Raw genomic sequence first — 19,214 nt, forward strand, 5'->3', positions numbered from 1 at the left:
ATAAGGACAATTTAAAAAACATATCATGATCTAGGTTTATTCTCGCAGTTATTCAGATAAATGATCTGAAACTGAATTACGTTTATGTAATGAATCAATCATCAAATGTGGCATGTTAACGTTCTCCCAAAGTGACCAATTAATTGACAAATTGTTTCAACCTTGGTCACACCAACATGATTAATTTGATATATTTGATTTATGTCCTCTACCCTTCAAGATACAACTGATGTTTTGTTCATGTAAGACCCATTTACTACCAGTCCCCAGTCGAGAAGGAGACATGATTGACACTAAACCAGGGGACATTAAATGCCACATGAGGCATTAATCCAGCACTTTTGAAACCATTACATTTACAGTGATTGGTACGATTACATTATTTATTATATTAAAGTGACTTTAATAGATTTTTGGTTCAATGATTTATCTTCATCAGTAATATCAGCATGGACCACTGATTCAAGTTGTATGTAGTGACAATGTTATAGGGATAGTTCAACCAACAATGAAAACTCGCTGATCTCGTCTAGTAATACTCAGAAGTCCTCGCGATAGCTGCAGTTGGTGCTGCTGTAACTGCAGCTATCCAGAGTTCTCGCTGATGTCGTCAACTGCCCCTTAGCCGTTTCGAATCAGATTTGAATGTCGGGGCTTAGGGATACTTGGATGAGCAGTATGGAGGCATGTTACAATTTGTTTGTTTGTTTTTTACGTTTTAAGAAAAAATTGACCCCTCCAGCAGCATAGTGGTGAGAAGATAATGAGTGAATTTCCATTTTTCGTTGAACTATCCCTTTTAGGTGATTATACACTAATAAAAACATAATTATAGATATCATATTCCATTTCCCTGAATCCTACACCCCAGTGCTTTAATAAAGTCACTCAGTACGTTGATTAGTGCATCTTCACTTGAACTGATTGGGACATTATCATTTGATCAAATATAATTTGATCTATATAGTGTCAAAGCTAAAGAATTTCCTCACAAAAAGTCTCTTGCAGTTCATATATGGTGTAAGCTGCAGTCCAATCTCATCTCCTCACACTGGAGTTCATTCTCAGTAGCGGACTTTGCACTCAGACTCGCTGGCGCTGCTGCTGCTGCTTTGTCTCCTGCGCTGATGTGCTCCATCAGGCTTCCAGCTGAGGTTTTCAGGCAGGTTTAGGACGTCCGCCCCCGTCTGTATTCCCAGGACCTGCCTCTGCACCAGCTTGCAGTAGAGCCCCCCACTGGCCATCAGTTGACTGTGAGGGCCCTGTTCAGCCACGTGGCCCCTGTCAATCACTATGATGTTGTCTGCCTTCTCCACTGTGCTGAGCCGATGTGCGATCACCAGCACCGTGTGCTCCTTCATGACATTGTTCAGAGCCTGCTGAACCTGCAGCAGAAATCAACACCTCACTGACACAGTAAATCATTCACTAATGTAGTATTGATTACAGGTGCTATGATACAGGATAACATTACATGTAACAGGTGACGCATTTCTTTTGTCCATCTCCTGAATGCCAGATGACATTTTGTTTTTAGTAAATGTAGCTGTTTACTTACAATGTGTTCACTCTCTGCATCCAGAGCACTGGTCGCCTCATCCAGGATAAGAACACGTGGGTTCCGGATGAGAGCTCTTGCAATGGCCAACCTTTGTTTCTGCCCCCCTGACAACTGGGTGCCCTTCTCTCCAACACCTAAGAAAGTGAGTGAGTGAGAAATTAGCCAGCTGGGGGCTTTTATGACTCTGAATGGATGGTGGACAGTGGAGAGGGGACTAAAATTATAAAAAATACATATAACAATCGTCCTAGCCAGATTTGTACTCAAACATACACCAGAATAAGTGAGGATGGGATGGGACTCATTATACTGATATTGGCACCAGCTTAATTTACACATTTCTTTTCAAAACGAGGTAATGATTCAATCTCATGAGATGTAACTTGGGACTAGATTCCCACGGAACCTGAACTAACCATAAGATATCTGGCAGCAAACAAGTGCAGAAAATTCAGTATGAAACTATAACATTACAATCATATTCTAAACATGAGAGTGAATAGTATTAGTCTTGACTAATTTGTGAAGAAGAAACCTAATTATACCCAACCTTGCAATGGTTGGTCTCTTAATGGTTGTTTCGGTGATGATAATCACTGACTGATGGAACTCCACTTCCATTACAACTAAAACACATCGGTGGCAGACCTAAATATAAAGAGATCTGATCATTACTTGTCTCATAGCCTTTGGGGAGGGAGCTGATAAAGTCCTGAGCGTTAGCCTTGGTAGCAGCCTGTACCACATACTGCATGGGGATGTCAGTCAGGCCGTAGGTGATATTTTCCTGGACCGTCCTGGCAAAAAGCACAGGCTCCTGGCCCACAAGAGCTACCTGCAGAAACACAATGTCAAGTGGACGGATTTACATGTGAATGGCCGAAAACCAAAACAGACCTGATCTTGGTAACAGGTGACAAAGGTGTGGCGAAGGCCGTATACATCTTATTCCTCTGTGCCATGGAGCTCCGAGAACAAACCAGCTCTAAAGCACACAAGTGAGTCTCTCTACTCCCATGAACACAAACACACTCTCTGTTATCTATATCTACTCAATCCCTTATACAACAACTCTGCTGCTGATAATACACACTGTATCAACAAGTGCATATTAATCAGCACCTGAAAAAAGTTCCTAACACTGACGCACTATTTAGTCCAGTCAGAGTAAGGGTTACTAAAACTAAAACTTTAGGAAATTACTAAATCATTTTTTTGTAATTTATCACCTGTTCAATCAGGAACACAATTGGAGTTGGGCCTGAGAGAAATTTGAAGCTGCAAAATATTGGCAGATGAAATAATGTGTTGTTCGTTGGCGAGTTTTGCTGACAGTTCTTGACAATAACACAAAAAAATAGTAGAATAACACAAGTCATATCCTTAATAACAACCTATTGTATCCCTCTACACACCGTCTGACTCCATTGTGCAACAATATCACATGCATCATATGAAATATTTATTACATATACATATATATTAATCATATTCATCATGTCCTCTTAAAACACTGTGAAGTAACTATCATATTTACCATACTGGTGCAATATTCATATAATTTATTATACACCATACCTATCTTTATTAGTCACTTTGTATGCATCCTTGCCATCTCAACATGTGTTTACTTTTATTGTATTGAAACACTTTATTTTATACTTAATATGTTTATAGTTATATTCTATTATATAGTGGCTTATTTTCATGTTTATGAATATTTCCTTTTGAAATCTTTGTAGCACAAGCTAAATTTGATTTGAGGATACCACTTTCATAATTCCGCTGAGCTTGAATCTACAACACAGATGTGTACAGACCTTGGAGTGAAGGTAGTCGTGCTGAAAAGTCTGAACAGGTTTCCCATCCAGTAGCACTTGGCCTTGTTGAGGAAGGTAGAAGTTTTCCAGCAGACTCACACAGGAACTCTTTCCACTGCCCGAGGGTCCCACGAGGGCTGTGACCTCTCCCGGCCGCAGCGTGAATGACACCCCCTACAACAGGAAGCAGTACAGGAAGTAATTTTAATCACATTAAAACAGTCAGTAATATCATTCATTATTTTAACTTTCTTTTTTCTCTATTTACTGATATATCATATTTTCACAGAATTTGATCTGTAAATATGAACATAATATTATTCAAATACCACAACAAAATTGAAATCATAATTCTGCTTGCCTTTAGACACAGATTCTAAATTATATAAAATACTTAGTTAAAATATTTTTGGGAAACTGACCTTAACCTGTGCTTCCTAAATCCAAACAGACTTCTGTGAATATGAGTCATACTGGGTTAATTCACATAATATGGGACCAAGATTCCTCAGAACAAACCTTGAGAATATCAACCTCAGGGCGGGTCGGGTAGGCAAACGTGATGTCTTTAAATTCAACCAGACCAGTGCAGGTGTGAGGAGCCTTTGTGCCATCAGCTGGGTGTTTGGGTTCCCTGTCCAGATACTCAAAAACCTTCTCAGCAGCTCCCACGCCCTGCATGAGGCCTGTGAACACTGATGCAATGCTCTGTAAGACCGATCACACGAGGCGTTGGTTAGTGGTGTTATTTTTGTACACTTGTTATAAAATAAATAAATAAAGACACTTGACATACTTCTAGACATTCTCCCAGCTCGAGCATGTATATGAAAATAGATATCAAGTCACCACTACTCATCTGACCAGAAATCACAAGGTGGCCGCCATAGTAGAGGACAGCGACCTCTAAACCAAACTCTGAAATCTGAAAAACACACAAAAGTAGAGTTATCGATAAAAAGAATAAAGAGATGTAGAGCTTTACATCCTCGTCTGAAGAGGGAGCTGCTGGTACCTACACTACTGGACCAAATGTAACAAGCATAGGCCAAAGCCTGCTTCTTGTTGAGCTGGAACATGGCTAAGAGCTTGGCGTCGTAGGAATCGGCCTCCCCACACTCGTTGGCAAAGCTTCGCACTGTCCTCATGCTTGAAATCGTTTCTTCTGCAACTCTGTTGGCCTCTGCAAGAGTGGTTTGCACTTCTTTAGTCAATTTCTGTAAAAGAAAAGAAAATAATAACTTATATAATTCTACTTCAGATTTAACCTCCAAATGAAGCCAAAACTACTTTGCCTTGTAGTATTCTCCATGGAGTTTAGAGACGAGGCCAATGAAAGGGAATCCCATGATGGTCACCAGGCTGAGCTTCCAGGAGATCCCGAACATGAAGATGAAGAAGCCGATGCCCTTGATGGTGCTCCTCAAGAAGATGTTGACATTCTGGGAGATGAGGTCACTCACTTGGGTGGTGTCAGCTGACAGCCGTGAGATGATGTCACCTACAGGGTGATATAGAAAGAGTCCGTGATGCATGTCATGGTAAAAGAGGTACCTAAAATAAAGGAAGGGACCAGAGATGGCTCTGTTGATAGTGTTGTGTTGACAGACATTTACCTGTGTGGTTTTCATCAAAAAACGCTATCTCCTGCCTCATCAGCGTTCTGAAGAGACGGCTTCTGAGACGAAGGTTTATTCGAGCAAATGTCAGCGTGAAGACCCCTCCACGCACTCCCATTGCAATTGAACTGAGGAGAGAAAAAAGTTTGTCAAATGTCATTCAAGTGCAAAAACCTTGTCTCTGGTTTGAAAAGACAAGACATGTGCTGACACACTGATTCATATCTGGTAGAGCGGCTCTGTCACTTGTCAATAATTCAGCAAACTCCATGTCCCATGGGCATCGTAGTTTACATTGGGTGAGAGGTAAAATACACCCTGAACAGGTGGTCAGCGTATTGCAGGGCTGATATATAGAGACAAATAAATATTCATTTTCAGACCTAGGGTCAATTTGGAGTGTCCATTTAGAGTTATTTGTCTTAGTTTATGCTAAGCTGTATGTTTTTGGACAGTGGGAGGACGCTGGAGCACCAATACTGTCCAATAATGCCCAAAAATATATAATTATCATAAGATTCAAGTTAACATTAGAATTGTAGTTTGCAACAATTTTATGCAATCAAATTACTGTGTCACTTGTGTACAATAAGTATTATATATCTCTTATGCCAATTGCTCAATTTTGAAAATGTGCACAGGATCAAAGTACAAACATTTGACATCAGAAGGCGACCTGTTTATACACACCTGACAAAGGCCAGTGCTGCCAGTGTGATGACTGGTTTAGCAAAGTGCGCCATGCTCTTGTTCTCCACGATGCTGTCAATGGCCCTCCCATAGTAGTACGGTATGAATGATTCACCTGCAGTTAAAGGTAGACACCGTGATATAATGTTAGAGCTGTCCACACATTTCTAGGTCTCAGTTCATCTTAACATTCACACAATGACTTATTCGTATGTGTAAGTGACAAGTTGTCTACAACAAGAATGTATTTGTTTTAAAATTTACTGCAGATGTGTAATGAAATTGAAATAAAATGAGGTGAATGGTGAAGCTGAAGAAAACAAGGGATTGTTTAAAGGCTGTGAGATATTTTGATGGACATTTTCTAATAATTTGCATTACACAGACCTAATGATTGCTTAAGAAATTTATCAGCAATAGTCAATAAAAACACATCATAAACATCATTCAATATGGAAAAATGCTGAATATATAAATGCACAGCATCTTGGAAAATGAGCTGAGGGCTGAATGTATTTAGCAAAAGCTAAATACATTGAATTATATGTGATGAGTATAACCTGCAAGCTGTGCAGGTGTTGGAATCTTTTTGAAAAGGCAGGAGTAAACACTTTCGACTTAATAGGTTTACATTGCTATGTCATGGACACTCACACACAGCAGAAATGATGAGGAAGAGGATAGCTGCACACAGGAGCCCGCCATCCTTGCTTGAGATGGCTATCAAACGTCCCAGTGTAGCTCCAGAGCTGGTCTTCTCCCTCTCCTGGGTTCCCTCCTCGTTTTGCTTCTTCCTCTCACTTCCCACCTCCTGCTCCCCCTCCTCATCAGTCCCCACCAGGCTCTCTGTGTCCTCAGAGCCTGCTGCTCCTTCTCTGCTTCTGCTGCTGTGGTGACGACTCCCTGAGCTGGATTCGGAGCTCAGCAGCCTCCAGAGCAGCATGACAACCAGAGAAGAGGCACACGTCCAGCATATGAGGCTCAGGACCCAGGGCTGCTGTGTCATAGGGCCCAGCTCGCTCAGTATCAGCAGCTTGGCCAGAGCAAAGCTGATGAGGACCAGGCAGAGGAAGAGGATGAGGGTGGCGAGCGAAGCGACCCTCGGCGGGCCGTCCACCTTGTTCCATGACACACCTATGGAGGCTCCCAGCAGGAGGCACCCTCGGAGCAGGGCAGTCCCCCACAGGTCCAACGCTGACTTGAGGATGTTAAAGTTCAGCACATCCTCTCTGAATCGGACAGAGTGGGATCCATGTGTGTACAGGACAGTGGTGATGACAACATCCAGGAGGATGAATGACACAGTGCAGCTCACACCTACTTTGGTGCCCATGCTGATTTTTCAGGCAGCGTGACAGGGAGTCAAGACCAGTCCAACCAGTGTTAAACTATCCCAGGTCATAAAAAAGATTGGGGTTTTCAAAACAGTGATCAATGGAGTTTGATCAACACCTATAAATGAGACCTTACATTAAGAAACATGCCACACAATTCAGCACCATTTATCCCAACAAACAGGGATATTTGTATAATTTCTATACACTTACTTTTATTTCTAAGGAAACTATATCCGGTCTCGTAGCTCAAGCACTAAACCTGGGTAGTAAAGTACATATGAGGTAGCAACTGTCTTCATTTACTTTAACAACACGATAAATAACTGACCAGTAAGACCGTAACTATCTACATGTACATCGTTAGCTAGCTATGTCAGTAAGCTCTTAGCAGGCGGTGTGCTACCTCACGTTACAAATGCGTCCATGCTTTTGAATCCCATAATATTCAGACAGGTATCCGCGGAAACATTGCGTCATTTAGATTATAAAACAGGTAATAAAACACTACAATGGAGAAAGAGAACTACAACCACACACACACCCAGACACGAAACCGAACCAACTAGATAATAACACAAACCAAGTGGACACCGGTATCATAGATCGTCTATGATACAGGAGATTCACACTAGGTCGTTCCTGTGTTCTGATATTCTACAATTAGATCCTGCCACGACAGTTTGGTGTTGTGAAGTGAATCAACCAGGCAGCATTTATAATAAATAACAATCTTATAAATAAATTGGCTCTACACGTGATGAAACGACCTGTTATGCTACTCGGAATTACTTGCCCTTGTTCTCTTTAGATACTTCAAATCCAGTGTTAATATGTAAATAAAAAGCGGCGCACTTGGTATTAAATAATCGTATAAGAGAAAATACACTAAAGCCGAACCTTTACCTTCCTGAACACTCAAATGCATTTAGTGGTATTAATGCACGGGAAATATTGTGGAGTGATATCTCTTTCTGCTTTCGACCCATCTTGAAGTACAGTAATTCTCCCGGAAGTAAACACGGTGTGGCCCCTCCCACCGGGAATATTTAATTTCAAACAGGTCAAATTGTCTCCAGTTCCACTTAAACAGCACAAAGCTAAACTGATTAAAGAACAGTGAAAAGCTCTCAATGTTCATAACTCTTCAGCTAATTTTTCAACCTAAAATAAAGGGAAATTTCCTACAGGAGTAATAGACGGATACATTTATTTATATGTGTAGAATGTCTAAAGCAGACATACAAGTCTAAACACTAACCTTTGTTAAAGCAGGGGTAAATAATATTTGATCATATTGAAATGTGATATTTTAAAGTGGTCCTTTGCCCACAGAGTATGAACTCACACCTCTATTCATCCTCTGTGTTGTGGTGAGGCCTTTCAACCCATTGTTTTGGTTTCACAGTTGAACTTTCACTACTCAACAGCTTTGACTCCAGCAGCAGCAGTAGGAAGCGGTTTCCATCTAAAAAAATTTACCGTGGGACACAAACGAAATACATGCAATTTTATTTGGATTCTCATTATTGAAAATGCCTCTTTCTGAATAAGCTAATGATTTAAAAGTAGGCAAATAATTCGTTAGATCTTGTGGTTATTGTGTCTTTTCTGGAACCTTTGCAGCCAGGATCTAAACAGTAATAAGACTAACAATTGATCAAAAGCAATTTCTCTTTCCTTATCATGTAATTACCATACGACAAGGCTTGACAAATAAAACAATAACTTTATTGTAAAGTATTGCAGCTTAAAAATAAACTGTACAACAAATTAAAAAACAATAAATTAACATTATTTTCATAGGAAAAACGTTTGTTTTGGGATCAATGATTGCTGCCATTTCTGCTGGATCTGTTTCCATGTGCACAGTTCATCTACATGTGAAACATCAACCAGACATGACCTGCAGGTAAAGACCAGAGCATTGGGTACAACACAGCGGGAGGTTCTTTGCACATCCGCATTCACAACAGCATCAAGCTCTACGCATTACTCAGGCGAGAGGTGTAGCAGCTGATGGCAGAGGCAAGAAGTGACATTAACTCTGCTGCAGAGATCCCGTGATTTTCTTTACTACACACAGACACCGATGTCGGCTCTTATCCCCACAAACTCTGTTGACATCTTCGCTGGTGTCTTCTCCGTGTATGACACCGCTTGTTCACTAGGAGATATTTAGATAGTTAGAAGCATCAACAAATCCCCACTCGCTCGTGGTGAATCCAGTGGGAGATCCCCGGCTTCGTTCTCAAATGGGATTCTCCTGACTTCCTACATACTTTATACTATAAGGCCAGGAGGAGAAGTCTGCAGGAACTGCGGAGCCTCTCACTCTCACATTTGTGTTCACACATGCAGCCCCTATGGAGAAAATACAGAGGTACTGAAGAGTCCAGTGCATGTCTGAAAGCAGCTCAAGTGACTGAGCAATGGTTGCACTAATCATCACACTTCTCTGGATTACCCACGTCTTCAGGCAGCTCACGACTTGAATCCGTGCTCTGACAATGCGTCTTCTTTTCAAACCATGCATCTCAGTGGACATCAGACTCAGTCAGGTGATACGCCAACTCTGCCTTAATGTCCTCTGAGCTGCTTTGCTCGGTGGCCAGCACCGTCTCCACAGGGAAAGACAAATATATACTCTCTTTCAGTTTTTTTGGTGAGGGCGAGTCTCCTGCACCAAACAGAGGATCTGCGATCTTAAAAGTCATTGAGGGCATGCTGGGTACTCTGCGCTTAGCCTTCTTCTTCTTCTCTTGTTTGTAGGCTACATTCATATTGGATACAACCTGGGGGTGAAACACAAAATAATTGTCTGATCAAAACCAGTGTAGAAGGTCTCTCTCGCCCAACATTTACTGTTACATTGTATACATTTTGTTCACATTGTACATATGTAATTTTTTTTAAAGCTCCTTATGTTAGTATTGTATATTTGTTATACTTATTTCCTACCTTTACTGTGTATTTCACATGTTCTTTTTTTCCTGCTATAACATGGTAAATATCACCATAGTAGGACAAATAAAGTTATTTCTTATCTTATCTGCAGAGAAAATGTTTTTTTTAAACCTTCAACCGATCAGCTCCAAAATTAAACTTGCGGAGAAGTAGTATCCCCTCCAAGTATGTTGAAAATCTAGTAATGTGTTGTTGAGTTTACTTGTATACAAACACACACACACTCACTTACACAGGGGTAGTACTTACCAGCTGCTTAACGGAGTTCTGCTGCTCCTGCATTATTGTCATGTATGTAGAGGCCTTTTCCTTTGAGGAATACACATCCTGCTCTAGATCGTCATAATTCACCAGGCTTAGTGTCGTCTGGAGGAAAGGAAACGACATTTAATAAACAAACACCAAAACACACAGTTAGAACGGGATCTTTCCTAGTCTCACCTCATTAGGTAAATTAGCTTTCCTGTTGAACATGAGCGAGTACGGGGTGAACTTGGTCGTAGGGTTTGTGGACGTCCTGAACAAAAACAGCACAGGGTCGAGGAAGTCGTCCCACTCGCCCTGCTTCTCTGTTACCATCTGCAGGACAGCTTCCTTCAGTAACACACTCGTGCAGTCATGGAGCGGGTTGAGCTGAGACTGATCCAAAGGAGAAACCTTCTGCACGATGCTCCATCTGTCGCACAGCAGCTTAGCCACCTGTAGGGAAAAATAACAAACATCTGTACTATATCTGCACTGGCAAAAACTGACCAACAACACTGCTACAACCTGTTACCAGTTCATTCTGCTGTATATATTAAAATAAGTCTGCGACTCACATCTCACCTCATCACAGAAGTCAACGTTCTGCGTACACACTACAGTTTTAGGGGCCCCAAACCTGATTGAAGAGAGAACCGTAATTGTGGTTATTGTGAACTGCATAATGTTCAGTCTCGTTAGAGATAAATAGATATTGAGTTTGTTGAATATATATGTAATATGGTTGATGTGCGAAGATTGAGTTGGCTGTTTATGTATGAAACTTAGAAAGTAGCCTGTTATCTAGAGAAAGAGTGAAGTAGTACGTAGTAGTATGTATAAGCAATTCATTTTCTGTCTTTTGTTAGTGCGTGTTCTCTTTCTTTTTTCCTAATTTTTGTAAATATAAAACAGGAAAAAGAAGAATAGGCCAAGGGCATTAGCATAACATGAAACAAACAAATATATGTTTCAGGATATAATATATTTTCATTTTGAGGATTGGACTAGAAGTAATTCCAATGGCCTTTGTGTGATGCAGATTTACAGCACAAAATAAGAAATAGAGGCAGTTTTAAATTTAATAAATCAGTTTCATGAGATTTGATCAGATTATTGATATCAAACCGATGTTTCGACCTCAGTGACTGTTAGAGATGTTGTTGGCTGTTTTTACCTGTATATACAGCTAGAGATGCATCTTGCAAAAGAGAACACATCCGTCTTTTTGACTGGAAACGCTTCTGGCCATTTACTGAGGTAATCGATGAGGACTATAATGTTAGTGTTGCCTTGCTGGGTCTCAGGGAAAGGTCCTGAGGAGAGAAGAGAAAACAGGCATCAAGAGATGGAGAGAAATTAAAAGAGAAGGAAAATGTTACGTGAGCATTTCATCGAGGTAAAAACCTAAGATGTCAATCCCAACAATTTCCCACGGTGCGTCCACTTTGATCGGTCGAACAGTCCGTGACAGGTTTTTATTCCTCTCTGTGTGCTGACAGGTGTCACACACTTTAATCTGAAACAGGCAGAAGACCATTAATGTAGAGGTGATTGTATCAGTATGGTGCTTAGTGAGTCACATAAAGATTTAAGTACCCAGTCCACCACATCCTTTATGATTCCCAGCCAGTAGTACTTGCTCTGGATCCTGTGGACGGTCTTCTTCTGGCCAAGGTGATGGCCGATGTCATTGAAGTGGCAGTCGAGGAAAATCTGCCTCTTCCTCTCTGCCTCAATCACCACCTCCCGCTTCTCTTCTTTCTTGGGTCCCACATAGTAGAGCTTGCCCTCTTGGACGAAGACATGAAGGGAGGACGAGTTAGACACTTGACATTGATTGACAAGCCTTTGCAGGGGTCTTTACTTTCAAAACACAGATATGCAACACGTCTGGTGTACAGAGAGAACATTAGACCATACTTCTTTCAGCAAATACACTTTATCCACACTAAACCTCCGATCTGCGGGAAATGCGCACTTTCAAAATGTAGTCAGAAGATTATTCTCCATAGCAGAAAAACTTAGCAAGCATCAAGAGCCAGTTTTGCAAGTTGAAATGTGCCTGATATAGAAGCTGGTTTCAGGTGGACACTGAGTGGGTCAGCCGAATTAACACAACTCTCATATAGATTCACGACAGATCTCGTGTTATGTCCTGGATGATCCACACTTCCGTACTATTAGGGCGGCTTTATTTTGATGAATTTTTGAATGGAGGCTCGTAGATGGTGAAAAGAGGAGCTCCACAGCAACGACCCTTACCGTCAATGACAAACTTCTGTGCGTATCTTTTGAGGTTCTTCCTTCGTATGGGAGTCATCGCCTGAGGAAAGAAGCCTTTGGCCACAAAAGTGTAAATGTCCCCGAGTTTGTTGGAGCTGGACTCCACCACCTCCTCCTCAGCAACTTGCAGCGACTCCACGTTTAACATTACGGCTCGCGCGTCTCACGTCGGTACAAAGCACGGAGACACACACGTCAGTGGACACAGACGAGGCTAATGCAACGCCGCATACTGTGCTGCTGTGCTAGCTGCGGCTAACGAACTCAGATAATCCACAACAAAATCACATCAGGATGAAGCAGATGCAGCGCGTGTGTTTGTCGCCTTCTTCTTCTTCTGATTCTGAATTAAACCGGTGTGTTTGGTTTCGCTTTAGCGCCCCTCGGTGGTACAGAGTGGTTCCTCCTGGCGGCCCGTCTTATTAGACCTAGACTGTTCTAATTAGACGCTATGACCACTAGGAGGAAGTAAACAACTGACCGTTACCAAAAGGATGTTGGCAACTACCTCGAGCATCTTCAAAATAAAAGGTCACAACATGACCTTTCTGAAACTGCAGGGCAATAATTACTCAATATTGCGTCTCAGTCAACTCTATCTACCAATTATTTTTCTTATAAAAGCTATTAAAAAGTTGTAAAACCATGCAACATGTGACACATTTAATATGTAAACACACGTGTGTAAAACCAAGCGATGGGGGACAGCTTTTGTGAATAAGGTTACTCCTCTTCAACATGCCCATGTATTTAAAATCTCTGAGACACTTAAAAATTGAATACAAAATTTCCAATGTAAAAATATGCACGAAAAACTGGCTGTCCTTTTTTTATTGTCTATTGCTTTCTTGATATCATTTCCTAGATAAACAATTGTGCAAAATACTGCTCTTGAGTGTACAGATTCTGTTCTTACCTAAGAACAAATCCCAAATCTGAAAACAATTGTTAATGTCAAAAAAGTGGGTTTTAAAAAGTATGATAAATTATTCCAACATGAAACTGAGAGCAAACAATAGTTTTTTTTTAAATGCCATTACAAAAATGTAAAAAATAAAACAAATTGAATAAATAGAATTAAGGGGAGTGAGCACAATGACCTCACTGGGTGTGTAGTTTGCTGCATTAGTTCGGTGAGTGACAATTATATTTGAGCTTTTGGTATTGACGACATTTTGGAGGGATTGTCATATGTGATAAATTTTGGGTTGACGCTTTTATTTTGGAGAGCTTGAACAGGCAGTGCTGGCTTTGTTGTTGACGGAAGAAGAAGTCGTCATCTTACTGTCATGTGTTCCTGTGTGTTTGAGTCTTGTGAATCGGGCAGAAATGAAAAACGAGGCGGACAGTCAGTGTGACTTTTACGTGTGCAGCTGTTTCACCTCCGATCAGATCTTCCTGCAGGACTTCAGACTCCATGTTCGCTTCGTGTCAGAGCAGCAGTTCACTCTGGACTATCAGACTGTGAGTGTGGGAAACCTTTACTATTCACAGGGAACACGTGGAGACACAGGAGCTTTATGTTTACGTGTTTGGTTTTTATATGAAATATTGTCCACAGCTGCTCAGGAGACTTGGCTGCGTCACAGACGAACAGTTTGCGGACGTGCTCAAAGAGGTAGGTGTGTGTTTGTGTGTGTGCGTGCGCGCGCATTATTAATAATAACATAATCTACATCTGTTTGTTCTGTGAATAGGTTTTTAAAACTCAATCATCCACTCATACTTTTGAGACGATATGGAGTTGAGTTACTGAGATCATTGTAGATCATACAGACCTTGACAATGATAATGGATTTGTTGATAGATAGAACATTTAATAAAAAATGAATTGTTGCAAAAAAAAAAATCATATTGTTAATTTAACGCTTTACATGTAACACCCATTAGACTTCTGGGGCAAGGCTCCCTCACATTTATCTCTGTCTGAGGTCTCTAAAGTTTCTCTTCCCTGTGAAAAGGTTTTTAATTTCTCCGTCCACCAGCGAGCACTGTGAAGTTGATTTTTAAACTATGAAATGTCCGACTTTGACGTGACTGTAGGACCTGAAGCCTGTGCACACAAACAAAAATCCATTCTAGTATTATTTGTTGTTTTAATATTTTTGAATCACTTCTTGCCCAAACATCAAATATCAACAATTTATTTTTTACTTTAATTACACAAAAGTTGATCAGTATTGGTATAACTCTTACTAAAGATAACAATTTAATTTAACAATATAATTTAATTTAATTTCAACATAATTTAATGTCACTGTGATTACACTGTTGTGTTCAGCTGAATGTTGATTGTGTTTACTCTTCCTGTTTGACCTTCACAAAAAGAGACATCCTGATATAACAAGATAATTAAGTTCTAATTGTCTTCTAGTCTGTATCTTCTCCAATTAAAATGATACGTCTGTATTAGACTGTAGCTGAAGTCTGTGACTGCTCAGATTTCACAGGAAGTCGACCGGCGAAGGCGTCTCAGTGTGGTGTCTGCCGAGAGAGCTGCTGTCATAAAAGACATTTACCAGCCGCTCCATCCTCATGTCTACCAGCTGCGGGTACTTACTGCGTCACTCTCTGCTCATATGTGCATTTGTATTGGGTCATTAGCGCCTCGCTGTGACACATCTGCACTCTGCCTCTCCACAGGAGTCTTACCTCACTCGAAGGTTCAAGCAGATTGTCGAGTACTGTCGAAGCAGCGGTGCCAGTGAACAAGGTCTCTTAGACGTGTTGGATGGAGAGGCAGGTGAGTCAGAGCGTGCTTTTCATTTCCTCTCTGACCCCAATCAGACCTGGTATTAACCTCCGTCTTGAGTGATCCCATCACTACAATTCACTTTCTTGCGTGAATGTAAATGTGCCTTGGGCCACATTTGAAGGACCACCCACAGTTTCACAATAACGCATATTTGTATGTCCATAGATTGATTTCTATGTGGCCATAAAATCCCCACTGATCCCCAAATAATAACAGATACTTGTATGAAATTGGTAAAATCTTTCTTCAACACCCTAACCTGGCTCCTCTCTTTCTCTTCCTCTCTTCCTCTCTCGCTCTGACACACACACACACACGCACACACACACACACACACACACACACACACACACACACACACACACATTGTCACCAGACACATCGGCAGAAAGGTAAAAACAACATTGTTTGGTTTATTGGCATGGAGAGCAGGGAAGTGAGATACGATCACAAGTGGTCATAGGAGACGTGTGAACAGATTAAATGACTAAATGTGCTTTGTACATAACAGTTAGCTCCTTTTTCAGATCCTCAGTCCGTTGGAATTCATATTTGTTCCCATGCAACTAAAAATCGTCAGCTGACAATGTCATGAGTCAGATAAAAGTTTAACGTGTCATATTTCTGAAAGGGTTCAGAAATTCAGATATCAACATGTATCACTTCCCCCAGCGATGGCCAGACAGGAAATTAATCATCAAGGTGTATGTGTCATATTTGATAAATACTTGAGGATACCTGTCACAGATTTAGCAATGATGTATTTGGGTATGAAAATGAAACCTTGATCATCATTGATTTATTCCAGTTTTTCTGTTTTAGCTCCGAGGGTGTATCGTTTCCAGGTGTTTGAGAAAAGCTTCTGTGAGGAGCTGGTGGAGGAGCTGGAGCACTTTGAGCAGTCTTCAGCACCTAAAGGACGACCCAACACCATGAACCACTATGGGGTAATAAATGAATTCCCAAATTTTGTCAGTCTCCTCCATGTTTAATAGTGCTGCTTTCTGTAATGTGCAAAAAGCTCTGTGCAAATCAGAGAAAATATTGGCTATAAGAGAGTAATTAGCTATAAAAAAAAATAAGTGATAGACCATAATATTAAGTTGTTTTTATTGAGGTCCTGGTTAAGATGTTTTAATATTTTCTCTCTTCATAAAGTGTATATCATCAAATCACCCACTCCTCATCTAGTGGTTCTTTTAGACATGGGATTCTTCTCATTTTCTCTCCCCAGATCCTCCTGAATGAACTGGGCTTTGACGAGAACTTCTTCACACCTCTTCGTGAGCAGTACCTACATCCACTCACCTCCCTGCTGTACCCAGACTGCGGGGGGCGCTGTCTGGACAGCCACAAGGCCTTTGTGGTCAAATATGACATGAATGAGGACCTAGACCTGAGCTACCACTATGACAACGCAGAGGTCACCCTCAACGTTTCCCTGGGGAAGGACTTCACTGAGGGAAACCTTTATTTTGGTGACATGAGACAGGTGAGTATATCTTTGTTTTTTTATATAGAGTAAATAATAAATAACAGACATACCACATAAATAGTAAGAGAAAAAAATGACAGCTACAATGGCAGAGGGACTCAGCAGATGGCTTAATTTGTTTTGCTTTGGCCATGGATTTGCTGCCCCCTGCAGGTTTCCTTAAGTGAGACGGAGTGTTCAGAGGTTGAACACAGGGTGACCGAGGGCCTCCTCCACCGTGGCCAACATATGCACGGTGCCCTGCCCATCTCCTCCGGCCAGCGATGGAACCTCATCCTCTGGATGAGAGCGTCAAAGGAACGCAACAAGCTGTGTCCCATGTGCAACAGGAAGCCCAGCCTGATGGAAGGAGAGGGCTTCGCTGACGGGTTCACCAAACACTCAGACCCCCTGCCGAACCTTTCCTGTGTGCTGACATAACGTATCCAGCTCCTCGTGGCGCCTTCATTAAAGACGCTGTTCGTAGGCTCTGAAATTTGACAATATGAAAATGCAGCAGACAGTATCCATGCTGCCTCCTCCCAAAGGTTCAGCCAGTCTGGTGACACAGTGACTAATATGCTGTGTGTGTTTGTTGTAAAGTTTACAAAGACTATACTGGCTGACTGGAGAAAGCCATTTATGGTTACAGGTGTTAGCCTTATTCCAAATTGGAATGATTCATATTTATTAATTGTACTATAAAAAATTGTAATGTAATACAATTCAGGGCTAATGGCTTGAATCTAAAGTCCCATTTTGTCGAATTTATATTTATGACTTTACAGTCTCAAATATTAGTCCAATAATATATTTGAAGAAAAATCCCTTGTAATTTAATGTACGGTCTGATTTTATGGGTCAAAGATTATTAAAATTATGTGTAATTTAAGATTAAAACTTCACTGATCAGATTTGTCTCTTCCTTTTTTTTTTAATCAGGTGTTTTTACTCAAACTGAGTACTGATCCGATACTACTCTTTTTCCAAATCTAAAATGTTTTGAACCACTTTTTGTAAAGCAAATTTGGGTCCTTATTATGTAAAGTAACCTGAGGTTAGAGTTGCAATTTGGATTAATTAAATGTTAAATTGTTTTGTATTTATATAGCGCTTTTCTAGTCTTGACCACTCAAAGCGCTTTACAGTACAGTTTTACATTCACCTATTCACACACACATTCATACAGTGCATCTATTCGCAGCACTTTGATATTCTAGGGGGGGGGGGCATTCAGGGTTCAGCATCTTGGCCAAGGACACTTCGGCATGCAGATGGGTCAGACTGGGGATCGAACTGCCGACCTTCAGGTTGGAGGACGACCACTCTACCCCTCAGCCACAGCCGCCTCATTGCATTTCTGACCAATAGGAGCACTAGAGAAAAATGTGTCTGCCTAAAGAATCTTCCGCCATGGAATGGCTGTCTATATTCCTGTGTTTTCTTATTACCCAACTCGACAGTTTTTGTGAAATGCAGTCAATCAGCTCTCTTGACATTTCTGCTGAGCTGTTTTTACCTTTGGACATTTCCAAGTCTCACATTTCTCCTGCTCTCTTTTGCTACTAAATGCATACAAATCACCACATTGAACTTAAGACAGCACACAGAATTTGGAATAATAGCATTTTAATTGCATGAATTATATCTATGCCATGAATATCCATCCTTTGTGCATTTCTTATGTTGAGTATTGTGCTGGAAGATAATTCTGTTTTCATACAGAGTCTTGGAGAGGAAAACCACAAACATTAACACGTATGCTATATCTCACATAGTATAATGATCCTTTATAGCAGCATGAGAACATCAGGACTCTTTGGTTGTTTCTTTTTGATCCATGTGCCAATGTGGAAAGTGAAATGAAGGGAAACAAGGACGAGGAGAAGTGGTTCTCTGGGATCAGAGGCAGATATACAGCAAATTCAAACACACACAGAAACAAGGCTAACATACAGTAGCAGTCATGGCTTTCAATAGTTGACTTTGTAACTTCATGTTCAATACTTCTGTTATTGAAATTGTTGTGTCATGTTCCCTGCCTCTAACCCAAACTATGTACAAATACAATTGCTGTACAATAGGTTTTGTAATGTTACTAATGTAAAGACTAGCTTGAATTTAAAATAATTACAATAAAAGTACAGTATAATATATAGCTAGTAATATTAAAGATACAGATTTTCACATCAAATATAGTAGATTATCCTATACACATACCATTTACATCAAACAAGTAAATAAATAAATTCCGTTTTCTTTATAGTGTTTAGATCTAAATCTGTCAAAAATGCACCAGTTTAAATGAAGATGCATTCATTACTTTAAATTGTCCAACTGCATGGACTGCATCGGTCCCATCATTTCTGTCTGTCCAGGTGTCAGTATGCACACGGCTGTCAGTCTGCACCACCTGATGCTGCCTGAGGGTCAGCACCGGCTGCATTCAGTCGTCTGCCCTTGTA

At 40.7% G+C, this 19,214-nt stretch overlaps 3 protein-coding genes across 5 annotated transcripts; 1 reads left to right on the plus strand and 2 right to left on the minus strand.

Moving 5' to 3' along the window:
* Nucleotides 1-848: 848 nt before the first annotated feature.
* abcb9 (ATP-binding cassette, sub-family B (MDR/TAP), member 9) lies at nt 849-8,029 on the minus strand. Of its 3 annotated transcripts, none has more exons than XM_053420326.1 (12): nt 7,931-8,029; nt 6,345-7,078; nt 5,691-5,805; nt 4,998-5,128; nt 4,677-4,882; nt 4,401-4,598; nt 4,178-4,306; nt 3,901-4,089; nt 3,382-3,555; nt 2,237-2,396; nt 1,559-1,695; nt 849-1,385 (listed from the first exon to the last, which is right to left on the minus strand). In XM_053420326.1, exons 2-12 carry the CDS (start codon nt 7,021-7,023, stop codon nt 1,065-1,067), a joined length of 2,439 nt encoding a protein of 812 aa, XP_053276301.1. In that variant the 5' UTR covers nt 7,024-7,078; nt 7,931-8,029; the 3' UTR covers nt 849-1,064. The 3 variants fall into 3 exon arrangements, with proteins under 3 accessions (XP_053276301.1, XP_053276300.1, XP_053276299.1); XM_053420325.1 differs by having other exon boundaries at nt 6,345-7,142; nt 7,238-8,021; XM_053420324.1 differs by having other exon boundaries at nt 6,345-8,021.
* A 587-nt stretch (nt 8,030-8,616) lies between these two features.
* Nucleotides 8,617-12,849, minus strand: zgc:113436 (uncharacterized protein LOC503528 homolog). The gene is made up of 8 exons (XM_053420893.1): nt 12,500-12,849; nt 11,834-12,027; nt 11,642-11,753; nt 11,412-11,550; nt 10,820-10,874; nt 10,433-10,690; nt 10,241-10,357; nt 8,617-9,819 (listed from the first exon to the last, which is right to left on the minus strand). Exons 1-8 carry the CDS (start codon nt 12,666-12,668, stop codon nt 9,562-9,564), a joined length of 1,302 nt encoding a protein of 433 aa, XP_053276868.1. The 5' UTR covers nt 12,669-12,849; the 3' UTR covers nt 8,617-9,561.
* An 891-nt stretch (nt 12,850-13,740) lies between these two features.
* On the plus strand, nt 13,741-17,661 carry ogfod2 (2-oxoglutarate and iron-dependent oxygenase domain containing 2). Its single transcript, XM_053420743.1, has 7 exons — nt 13,741-13,984; nt 14,082-14,138; nt 14,962-15,072; nt 15,164-15,263; nt 16,098-16,222; nt 16,510-16,767; nt 16,924-17,661. Exons 1-7 carry the CDS (start codon nt 13,850-13,852, stop codon nt 17,188-17,190), a joined length of 1,053 nt encoding a protein of 350 aa, XP_053276718.1. The 5' UTR covers nt 13,741-13,849; the 3' UTR covers nt 17,191-17,661.
* Nucleotides 17,662-19,214: the final 1,553 nt, after the last annotated feature.

The sequence above is a fragment of the Pleuronectes platessa genome, chromosome 4, assembly GCF_947347685.1.
Source record: "Pleuronectes platessa chromosome 4, fPlePla1.1, whole genome shotgun sequence".
In the NCBI taxonomy this organism is placed as follows: Eukaryota; Metazoa; Chordata; class Actinopteri; order Pleuronectiformes; family Pleuronectidae; genus Pleuronectes; species Pleuronectes platessa.

Excerpts from the sequence above, each read along its gene's own strand:
- zgc:113436 (XM_053420893.1), bottom strand. The coding sequence starts at position 12,668 with ATGTTAAACGTGGAGTCGCTGCAAGTTGCTGAGGAGGAGGTGGTGGAG. Across the intron at positions 10,691-10,819 it reads ACGTTGACTTCTGTGATGAG|GTGGCTAAGCTGCTGTGCGA; the intron begins GTGAGATGTGAG and ends TTTTCCCTACAG. Across the intron at positions 9,820-10,240 it reads AGAACTCCGTTAAGCAGCTG|GTTGTATCCAATATGAATGT; the intron begins GTAAGTACTACC and ends TTTCACCCCCAG.
- abcb9 (XM_053420326.1), bottom strand. The coding sequence starts at position 7,023 with ATGGGCACCAAAGTAGGTGTGAGCTGCACTGTGTCATTCATCCTCCTG. Across the intron at positions 5,806-6,344 it reads CCTCATCATTTCTGCTGTGT|GTGAATCATTCATACCGTAC; the intron begins GTGAGTGTCCAT and ends CTTTAACTGCAG. Across the intron at positions 4,599-4,676 it reads TCCATGGAGAATACTACAAG|AAATTGACTAAAGAAGTGCA; the intron begins GCAAAGTAGTTT and ends TTTCTTTTACAG.
- ogfod2 (XM_053420743.1), top strand. The coding sequence starts at position 13,850 with ATGAAAAACGAGGCGGACAGTCAGTGTGACTTTTACGTGTGCAGCTGT. Across the intron at positions 13,985-14,081 it reads TCACTCTGGACTATCAGACT|CTGCTCAGGAGACTTGGCTG; the intron begins GTGAGTGTGGGA and ends TATTGTCCACAG. Across the intron at positions 14,139-14,961 it reads TTGCGGACGTGCTCAAAGAG|ATTTCACAGGAAGTCGACCG; the intron begins GTAGGTGTGTGT and ends GTGACTGCTCAG.